At 57.1% G+C, this 10,596-nt stretch overlaps 1 protein-coding gene across 1 annotated transcript in view; it reads right to left on the bottom strand.

Moving 5' to 3' along the window:
* MACF1 (microtubule-actin crosslinking factor 1) overlaps positions 1-10,596 on the bottom strand; it is a 112,826-nt gene that overhangs the window by 90,023 nt on the left and 12,207 nt on the right. Inside the window, exons 6-21 of the mRNA XM_009332204.1 lie at positions 10,062-10,228; positions 8,707-8,819; positions 8,508-8,614; positions 7,921-8,040; positions 7,720-7,815; positions 7,338-7,465; positions 7,130-7,223; positions 6,185-6,339; positions 5,769-6,045; positions 5,196-5,324; positions 4,853-4,930; positions 4,540-4,701; positions 3,822-3,926; positions 3,122-3,217; positions 2,627-2,752; positions 219-371 (exon numbers count right to left, since the gene is read on the bottom strand). Coding sequence (XP_009330479.1) covers positions 219-371; positions 2,627-2,752; positions 3,122-3,217; positions 3,822-3,926; positions 4,540-4,701; positions 4,853-4,930; positions 5,196-5,324; positions 5,769-6,045; positions 6,185-6,339; positions 7,130-7,223; positions 7,338-7,465; positions 7,720-7,815; positions 7,921-8,040; positions 8,508-8,614; positions 8,707-8,819; positions 10,062-10,228 — 2,106 coding nt within the window. The remainder of the gene's footprint in view (positions 1-218; positions 372-2,626; positions 2,753-3,121; positions 3,218-3,821; positions 3,927-4,539; positions 4,702-4,852; positions 4,931-5,195; positions 5,325-5,768; positions 6,046-6,184; positions 6,340-7,129; positions 7,224-7,337; positions 7,466-7,719; positions 7,816-7,920; positions 8,041-8,507; positions 8,615-8,706; positions 8,820-10,061; positions 10,229-10,596) is intronic.

Consider the following 10,596-nt stretch of genomic DNA (forward strand, 5'->3'; position numbering starts at 1 on the left):
GAAAAGGACCTTAGCTCCTGCCCAGAATAAATCTGAGACATGGAAATCCGCTCCAGGAAAAACAGCCGTGCTATTTCCCTCCTCCTGTCTTCCCACTCCGTTCCCGCTTTCCATTGAGAAACACCGCAGAGCTCATCCTAAACCATCACGGGCGTTGCTCCCCTGCCTCGTCCCTGCCTGCCCTTTCAAAGTCACGCCGACACCCTTCCAGTCCTCACCTCGATCTGCCGATAGTCACAAACAGCCTTGATGGGGATCGTGCTCTTCACAAGGTGCTCTGGGTTCCTGGGCCGGAGCTGAACGATGGTTTTGGACCGTCCCACCAGGCTGGCGACGGAGCTCTTCGACTGAATGAGCTGCTCCTTCTCATCCTGGCAGAAAGAAGGATGAAGGACGGGTTGCTCGAGGCAGGGGAGAGGAGGTCTCTCCCAGGCATCTCGGCACCCCCCACCCCAATGCTGGCCTGCAAGAGCTACACTGGGACCTCAAGGGTTGAACAAACGTGTCAGGAGGATCCTGCTGCCCTAACGGGATGGGAGGAGGGGGTCAGGAGGTGGGATGGAAGGGAGAACGGACTTCAAGTCAGGGTGGGACCTCTCCACTACTACTCCCGCTGCCCTGCCAAGCTGCATGCACGCCTCTGGCTCCTTTGCTGCTAGGACAAGAAAACATTTTCTTTCAAAAGGGAAAAACAGAGAACACAGCATACACCAAAATTGAAGTCCCAGGAGGTGTAAGGGGCCAAGAGCAGGACAAGCTCCAGCCCAAAGCCAGGGACGTTTAGTTGTCTGAAGGAGAGACCACAGAAACATGCTCCCTTTTCTAAAGCAAAGGATGAAGGCATGTTTAAACCAATGGCTGGAATGGGGATACGATGAATTATGCAGATAAAACATCTCAGGAGAAGGGGCTAGTGGTGGAGTGATCGCACAGGTCTCTGGGTTTGGGTAGAAATTTGCCAGTTGGAGGAAGATGCTGCGTAATTGATTCCCACAAGTCCCCGCTGGGTTCGGTGATGGGACAACCCGGTAGACTGGTGGCAAAGCTCCCCTGGGAACAGCCTCCGGCACCGATGGAGACGTGTGCGGATCACGACACTGGCAGCTCGTGTGATTAGTGGCAGCTCAGCCCGTTCTGGCTGCAAAAGTTTAAAAAGGATCCCAGAAAAACGTTCTCCCTCATGCTTGGTACTCTCGGGGTCGGTTAGTGCGCTAACAACAGTGGAGGATAATTTAATGGCAAAAAAAAAAAAAGAAAAAAAAAGAAAAGAATAAATGATTAAATAAACTACCTGTGCCTGTCCCAGGGAGCATGATTGGAAGAAATACAACTTTAACTTATCAGGTAAGAAAGAGTAATATAGCTGAGCTCAGGGTAGCTGCCCCAGTCCTGAGATCGTGGCCACTCTCCGGCTGCCCGGACGAGTCTCTCCCACCCCGGACGGCACCTGCCAGGCTTCTGGTGTTACAGGGCTCGCAAATACAGACCCCAGGAGCCAGGCTGGCTGCTCCGTGTCCTGGTAGTGCTGGAGGACAGACCAGGATGAGCCCGAGACCATGACAGAGAGGATGGGACCTCCCAGGCCTCCAGGAGAGAAGACGGCGAGCCCTAGCCCAGCTGATGCACCCATCACGAACGCCCAGTAACGGCATCCCAGCTTCACCGGGGACACGCTGGAAATCGGTGGTGTGCACCGAGAGCAAAGCCAAAGCAGCCACCTGCCTCCACACCCTCAAATGTCACCTCCTTCCACTTCCACCAGTGGCTCAGCGGTCAACCCACAGCCCAAATCCTCCCCCGTCCCTGGTTTCAAACACCATCGGATGCTTTGCTCCTTGGGTTTTGTTTTTAGGTTGGGTTTTTTTCAGGCCAATTCAGACAAGAAGATCACAGCGCGATTGCCCATCATCTGCCCTCTGCTACACCGCAGCTAAGCCAGGCCGTGTGTTTGGCGACAGCGCTGCCGAGCCCCCAAGCCCCCGTTCCCCACGCCGCATCGGGCTGCCCTGGCTCTCTCCACACCGGCACAGCGCGATGGGATTTGGTCTGGATGAAGAGCAGGCGTTTCTCCACATCCCGCCACGCTCCGAGCGAGCACCAGCTCGAGAGCAGAAACAGGAGCATCCTACAGGCTCCGCGCGACAGGTCCGTCAGCAGAACACGACCGGCTCCATGCAGACCAGGATGGCATGGATGGGCACCGATGGGGAAGAACCAGCTCACATGTCAAGCTACGAGTTTGCACGGGCAGCGCACACCGCCTGCTCTTCACCCCGAGGACACAGAAAGACACTGGACTGCGCCTCTAAACGAAAGCGACCCATCGGCTGTTGTAACGACCGAGATCCGGCTACCATTTGCAGCTCCACGCAGCGGTACAGCTGGGGTCGCACACAGCCTGCACCCCCCACGGCCACGTACGAACACATGCGGCAGCTCCAACGAAAAGCAGAACATTGACCAAGACGGGGAAACAAACCACGTTACATGAAACTGCGTCGCTGTGGGAATAAAATGAGCTCAGTTTTCCTTGGGCAGCAAAAGACGCCCCAAGCAATGCTGCTGGACCGGAGCAAGAAGGCCACCCATCGCCCGCCCAGGGTGGCAGGGATGTCGGAGAACCCACCATGGAGTCCTGCAGCAGGTCCTCCAGCCGCGTCAGGCTCGTGTTACGGTCGCAAGAATACTTCCTTTTGATGGAGTCCTGCAGGTTGCGCAGGTAGGTCTCCGACTCCCGGGCGTCGCTGAAGAACTGCAAAGGCAAAGAGGGTCACGGGAACCTGCACAAGGCCAGTGCGCAGTCAGCAGCACACTGCGGGCAAGGGACCACCCCAACATCTCAACCAGCAGCTCCCGATGCTATTCTGGCCTTAGGGCTGCAAGGGCAGCGAGCATCCCGCGTGGATGGCCAGAACTACGTGGAAGTTGATCCCTTTTGCCCTAGCGAGACATCCCCAGAGAGCAGCTAAGGAGAAAGAGATGATTCGGGAGAAAGCAGCCCCCACGAGCACCACAAATCCCTCCTTCCCTCTTCCCCGAAGGGAGCAGCAGCGTATGAAGCTCACGTAGCGGGATGCAGCAGATGGTGACCAGGGAAATTTGGGACGCCCCTCCCAAGTACCTGGAAGTAGGCAGCGTTCTCTTTCACGTGCTGTTCCACGCACAGGCAGAGCTGCTTAATCCACTGCCACTGAGTCTGCACGGCAGCGCTGTAGGCCTGAGAAACACACACACCAAACGGCGATGAATAACGAGCTTTTACCAGCCGGGAGGGTCACAGGAAGGACAAAGCTGCAGCCGGCGGGATGTACATAAACAGGCAAGATCTGGCTGCAACCAGGAGGGTTGGGACACAGGCACGAAGAGCAGGAGGTGGCAGACCCTGGACCGGCGATGCCGGGGGCTGTGGCAGGCACAGATTTGCTTTCTCTCACCCCAGAGAGAAACACCAGGGGAAGCAAAACACCCTTTGCTTCACCACCACGGTTTTCCTGGAAGCCGGGATAACTCCAAGGGAGCTGAGGCCATTCCCTGCATCACCTCGCTCCAGGAAAGGCTCACGCTCTGTACAAGCGTATCTGTGCCTTAATTTGAGGTGGGGATTATTTGGGAACGGCCTCGAGCTTCTCCTTGCACTCCCCAGAATAAAACAGCTCTATCACTGCACTGATGTTCTTCTGCCACCATAAAACACTTTATCAGCCCTGGCTGCCCGTATGGGCACCCTGGGGTGGGACAGCAAGTTTCCCAATCCTGGGCGAGAAGATTTGCTGCCAGCCGATTCTCGGGGCTCCTCCCGGCTCCTCCGCGTGCCCACTCACCTCTACGGTTTGCTTGGCCGGGTGGTTCTCCAGGGACAGCAGCTCGGCTGTGTCTTGGAGGGAGCGGAAAATGTCCTGCTTCTCTTCCAGCTCCATCGTCAGCTCCTGCGTGAAGGACACAAGCAAAGTCCAAACCTCAGCCACGGGGAGCAGCCTCACTCAGACCATGCGTCCAACTAACACAACACGCAGCATGGAAGCGCTGCAGTAAACACCGGCGGGTCTCAGGGAAACCAGCACGGCTTACGGGAGCGCCACAGCCGACTCCCATCAGGATTGCCTCCCGCGCACCAAACACACGGGGCAGATGTAACACAGATACTGGAAACCTGCCCGGGGACCTATTCAGCTCCAGACAGTGCAATTGTGGAAAGACAGCAATTTATTTATACTGCTTTAAAGAGGAATCAATTTTCCTCTTTAGCTCAGCCTTTCCCCCCCCCCGCTAAAGATGCCTTTAGTTCCAAATAGTGCTAAAAAGCCATCTTCTGATGCCCTTTCAATTAAAACTCAATTGAACAAACACTTGTTTGCCCTTTCTGCTCTAGGGAGAGCTCTTTCATCAGCTGCACTCATGAGCTACAAGCTCCGTGACTTGGGAGGGAGCATCCAACCTCTGGGGACTTCAGGTCTGTTGGTAGCTGAAGGTCCCGCAGCAGATCAAAAGCAGCAACCAAGAGAGCACCCTTCCCACCAGCCCTGCCCCGGGGTCACTCACCGAGAAGTAGTTTTTCTTGGCTGCAATGTTAGGGTTGTTGTCGCTCCAGTCGTAGGCCAGTTCCTCCTCCTCCTTCTCATTCAGCCAAATCAGCTCAGCAGTGGCCCGAGACACAAACCCGTGCAAGCTCTGGAGGTGTCTCAGCCGGAAGCTCGAGGTTTCCTGAACACAACGAAGCGTGATCCCTCTTCCCTGCTCTGAAGGTTTCTTCCCCCCTGCCCAGCTTCGGAGCAGGGATGCTCAGGAGCAGGGCGGCAGGGATGGACCCCGCGCTCCCCGGGCAGTGCTATAAGCCCACTCGAAGCCCACTCACCATCAGCTTGCAGTACTGCGTCTCCAGCTTGCCAAGCGTCTCCGTGTAGCTAGCGCGGAAATTCTGAGACATTTTACCCTGAAGGATGAAAAATGCTCCTGTCACCCGACACAGGACGGCATCACCTGAAACCCCATCTCCAAATCCTTCTCCCCAGCTTTGCGGGAGCAAAAGGAGGCGCAGAGGACGGCATCTTGCACCAGCTCAGCGTCAATTCAGAAGCTCTGTCCTTAAAAAATACCTCTGCCCCAGGCACCTTTACCCACAAGAGCCGATCCTGATGCCCTCACCTTCCCGCACACATTGTGCCACGCACTGTGTCCCCCAGCCCGTGCCACCATACCTCGTACATCCGGGCCTCCTTTACGCTGGAGCCCAGGTCCTCCACGCTGGTGTGGACGTGCCGCTGGGTCTCCAGCTGGGTTTCCACGCTCGGCAGGTCGCTCCCCCACTCTGCCCGCTCCAGTCTCATCTGAAACAGGCCAAGAGGTCCGAGTCAGCACTCCTCATCTGCAGGACTATATCTCAAAAGGACATGAGGGCAAGGAAACCTTGAGGGTCACTCAAGAGGGAACAAACACCATGCCTGGTAGAAGGTCCTAAGCCACTGCTCCAATACTGAATGACTTCTGAGACAGCCTACACAAGCTGCACACCCACATAAGACTAAAGGACTGACTGCATCACTACAGATTTGCTTCCAGCTTTGAAAGGATCTTCTGGTACCCGCCGATCAGCAGGATCACGAGAGAGAAAACCCAGCTGAAGACAAAAGTGTCGGTGCTCTCCAGAAACTTTGAACCATCAAAGCAATTATCCGCAGATAAAGGCAGGAAAAAGTCCAGACCAGCTTCCTACCTTTCCGCATCAGTGTGAGCGGAGGCAGGTAATTTGGCCCAGGAGAGCCAGCACTCACCTGCATTTCCTCCACCCATGCCAGCAGCTCGTACACGAACCGGAGGCTGCCTTCGTCTTCGGAAGAGGAGATGGCCACCAGCTCTGTCCTAGTCATGGGCTTCCGGAACCAGGAGGCAGAGGAGGTGTGCAGCCCTTTCGTCAGGGACTCGCCCTTCAAGTGCGTCGTGCTCAGCGTGGAAGTGGGCACCAGCTCCAAGGTGGAGAAGTGGCCTTTCCTGTACAGGTTAGTGCATTCCAGCCTCAGCGTCACCAGCTCGTCTTGCAGCCGCATGATCCTGGAAGAGCAAGCAAGGCACGGGTAAGAAGATGCACGCACACTCCTTCCCTCCCCACAGTGGAGTAGAGGAGCCCCATGCGTCAGCCCCCGACCACGTTTCTCCATCCACAGACCATCTCGGATACGGCGCCTCTCACCTGAACACCAGCTCCTCCAGCTGGTAGTAATTCTCGTCCCGAAGGATCTGCACATCCACCTGTAGCTGGCGGATGAGCCCCTCGCACTCCTGCAGATACACGACCACGTCGGATTCGTACTGCACCGGCTGGCCCGACTCCAGGTGAGCAGCGTCCTGCACCGAGAGAGAGGAGACTGAGGGCTGGGTCCCCTCAGCCCGGGCACGTGGGCAGAGAGAACACGCTAGCAGCCCAGCATCAACTTTAAGACCAAAAAGACCTTTTGATCCACAAGCTTGACTTGAGCAGAAGAACATGAGTTCATTGCTCACACCACACGCAGGACATCCGCTTTAGAAAAGCTCCTGCAGATGAACCGAGAGCAGCTAGTGATAGATGGGCTCCCGTGGTTAGTCCCGTGGGCAGTCACTTAAACGTGTGTCTCATTTCTTGCTCGGGTTTAACCATTTTTAGCTCCCAACCCTTACATCTCTTTCTCCCAGGACAAAACACCCATCTTCAGAAATCTACTCCCTACCCAGGTAGCTACAGTCCGCAACCGAGTCCTTTCTGCCAGTCTTTTAGACAAATAAAACAGATTTTTGGGTTTTTCAGCCTCATTATACAACAAGTTTTCCCAGAACTGCAGTTATCCTCCAAACCAGCACCTCTGCAGACGTCCAACCTCGCTAGCTGCATCCCCAGAGGCAGCCTGCTGCACGGCAAGGCCGTTCCCCTGGCCCCCTGGCCTCAAGGTCCTCATGCCATAGATCACCAGGTATCCACCACCGCCCCTACAGCCCCTCTGGGATAGGCTCAACGTCAGAAGAGAAAGGAAAGCTGGCCAGGGGAACCCACCACCCCACGCAGAAGAGAGGGGAAGAGATGGGCATAAAAGAAGAGGCAGTAAAACAAAAAAAATAAATAAAAAAAAATAGGAGGGGGAAGCTAACACCCCCCACTCACAGCTTGCAGCGTGTTCTTCGCGAGAGTGAGTTTTTCTTCACAGCTCAGAGCACCATTCTGGATTTTGTTAGCGATTTGTAGCAGCAATTCCAGCCTGCGATGACAGAGGGAAAAAAGAATGAGAGAGGGGTTTCGGGACATCCCTCCAGCCAGGGGAGCGGGGGACGTCCCCACAGGGGACTCTGCCTGCCGCGGGCAGAGCGCTGACCTCTCCACCGCCGGCCGCAGGAGCTTCTCGCGCTCCAGCATCTCTATGATGAGCTTGCCCCACTCCTCCTCCACGTCGTTGGGGTGGTACCCCTGGGGCAACTTGATGCGTCCAAATTCGATCCATACCTGGGGAAAACATCAACACAATGGCATTTCCTACCTCCTCGAGCTGGCCAGAGAGCGCTTACAGCAAGGAAAGTGGGGCTATAAGGCAACAGCTCTGCCTCCGCTCCTGCAGCGTGCTGCCTGCTACATCATTTACCCTGAGGGTTATTTCTACTTCTCCATTCCAAAATAAACCTGAACCGAGCACACTTTAGTCTTGCTAAAAGCCCAACACTCCCACCTACAAGCCTCCGGGCAGCCACGATGATACTTACCTCTAACAGTTTGTAGAGCTCCTCTATCCTTCCTTTTTCCTGCTCTTTCGCTGGGATTTCAGTTTCTTTGAAGTGTATGTACTGGTTATAAAGTGCCTGGGATGAGAAAGGCTCATCAGAAACCACCCTGGGGAATGCCACCACCCAGCTCCTGGTGCCGAGCACATGGGACACTGCAGATGGACCTCGTCCAGGACCTACCTTTAGCTCTACAGGGTTCTGGGGGAAGGATTTATCTGACATGAGTATCGTGTGCTGCTTGATCCATGAGATGAGGGACTCCACGCAGCTCTGGTACTCCAGCCACCTTGAATCCACCTCCTGCGGGGTGAGAGCGCCCTTGCAGAGCACTGCCAGCGGGCAGGTCTCCGCGGGGAGAAGCAGAGCCCAGCCCTGCCGAGCAGAGCGCGGAGGGAACCGAGGTGCCACGGTCACAGCTACGGGGTGGATCATTCGCTTCAGCCTCCCTGCTGTGATGCCATCCCAGGTACGGGAAGGAGGAGGAGGAGGATCCTCCTCGCAAGCTGCTCCCTGAAAGCCAGCTCAGCTTTCCCATGAGCTCAAAACCTGTGGCAGAGCTTGCAGAGCCTGGAGAACGCGCGACCCTACAGGCACACTGGCAGTTCATTGGGCAGACACGCTAAGGGGGAAGCTCCTTCCTCCCCCCGAGCCTCTTCCACCCATCAGCCAGCTGCTACAGCGGACAGGGAACCTCCAAACCCTTCCCCGCAACAACCAGCTGCCTCCCAAATCGCTGTCCCAGCCTCCCAACCTGCAGCGACACTTACGATAGCGCTGATCCCTTCTCCTCCCTCGGGGACTTTGGGAAAGGCATCGTAGATTGAAGACACGTAAGTTATCACGGATTTCTCGTCCGGAGAGGGGACATCCACGTCTGATAAGGGGGAAGGAGAAGGGGAGTGAGGAACAGGAGCGGGAGAAGAGGTCAGCATTTCCCTGCACCAGCCACTTCCCCCAGCCACCCACCTTCGGCATCCAGCAGCCGCGTGACCCCCAGCCGCTCGGCGATCTCAAAGGCCTGCTCCAGGTTCTCCCGGTTACTCTGGATCTGCACCCTCTCCATGTCCACCAGATCTGGCCTGCAAGACACGCACTGGCGTCACAACGTTGGCAAACAGCGCAAGGTGCCCAGGGCAGAGCATCCCGGATGGGCACCACTGCCCTGGGTGGCTCCCGAGGGCTCATCAGAGCCCCTGTCCCAGGCTGGTGGCTATCCGAGGGGACCTGGCCTGCAGCACCTTCCCCCTTTGGGAAGGGGATGTTCAGCCTGTGAAGGAAAACCTCTCGTGCTCCTCTGGGACCTGCCCTCTCCAGCACCCGCTCTGTGCCCAGCATGCCGGGCTGGGACTGCAAGCCCTCCCTGGAAGGAGTTGCATGAAACAGCCCCAAAGCGGGGTGGTTACACCTCTCCGGAGGACGTGGGCAGAGCCCTTTGCCCGCAGCAGAGCGGAGGGGAGGCGGCAGTCACAGGTGCCGCCAGCCCTGTGCCGGGAGGATACACCGGCAACAGAACAGCGCCAGCAAGCCGCAGCACAAACGACGCGCAAACGAGCACAGCGGAGCCAGGAAAATCCCAGGCTCTGCGCACCGCGCCGTCCCGGTGAGGTCTGCTCCCCACCACGCACCCCATCTCCTGCCTGCCCCGGCCTGCAGGAGCTTCGCGTGTCCTTCGCTGCTAAACCCTGCCCGCTCCTCCCGGCCACAAGCGAGCACAGAGCAGCACGGGAAGGCAGCGCTATTTCCAGCTGCCAGGAGATGCTTTCTCATGGGGCCTTTGCTATTCTCCTTCAGGCACTCAAAGCCGTGCCAAGTCCCCTTGACCAAGCAGCCGGGGGAGAAGCCGGCCCCAGCTCTGCCTCGCTGCCTACGCTGAGCAAACAGAAGGCGTGCAGGGCTGTGCTGTCTCTCAAGGAACTGCGAGAGGTTTAAATTCCTGCTCGGGAGAGCTCCGAGGCCCTTGGATGAAAGCGCGGATGGAAGCGCTGCTATTCATGGAGAGCAGAATGGGCAGCAGTAACACGTAAACCACTGCAGCACTCCCATACTCCGGAGTTTAAAAGCTTTGCTATTTCGCCTCTCTCCCCAGCCTCATTCAAGATGTTTTTTCTTGCAACCATTTGCTGCTCTTTCCAAGCATCCACCCCCCAGCTACCTGGCAGAAGAGATGATTTCCAGGTAAAAGAGACATTGCTCCCTGCAAACCTCACCTCCATCTCCCAGCACAGACCATCACCAACTGCAGCGGTGGGCAGGGACCCCCGGGAGGTCCCCAGCCCTTCCTCCCACCCAGACGATGCTCTCCGCTGCTCCTTCCTGCCTACCTGTATCTGTGGATGAGCGCGTTGAACATCTTCCCGTCGCTCCAGCATGATGAGAAGTTGGTGCACTTCACGCCGATGTAACCCGCCGTCACCTTCTGTGTCCACAGAAGCAGCTTCTCCTTGGCCGACATATCCCCCGACTCCCCGCTGATGTAGATGTCGGAGATCTGTAAGGAAGCAGCAGAGCCATGGGGTGACGCGGGACGAGGAAAGGCTGCACCGGGCGCGTCCAGTTTCTATGAACTTGCCCGAGACCGGGCAGCTGCCAGGAAGGGCAGGAGGAAACTCCTGGTCCCCATGGGAGACCAGGGACAGCCGACAAACTTGGGAATGGACCACCGGACCTGCAGGAGAGCGCTGGGGTGCCGAGCTGTGGCATGGTTCGGGCAGACTGGAGATCCAGGCAGGCGAGGGAGGCACAGCCATTTGCCAACCCCATTTCACCGCTTGGCCACGCGTCCAGCCCAGCCCAGCCCAGCCGGCACAGGAGCTGCCACCGCCGGACCCCGGCTTCCTACCACCACCGGGCTCGCCG

The sequence above is a fragment of the Pygoscelis adeliae genome, unplaced genomic scaffold (genome assembly GCF_000699105.1).
Source record: "Pygoscelis adeliae isolate BGI_AS28 unplaced genomic scaffold, ASM69910v1 Scaffold359, whole genome shotgun sequence".
Lineage (NCBI taxonomy): Eukaryota > Metazoa > Chordata > Aves > Sphenisciformes > Spheniscidae > Pygoscelis > Pygoscelis adeliae.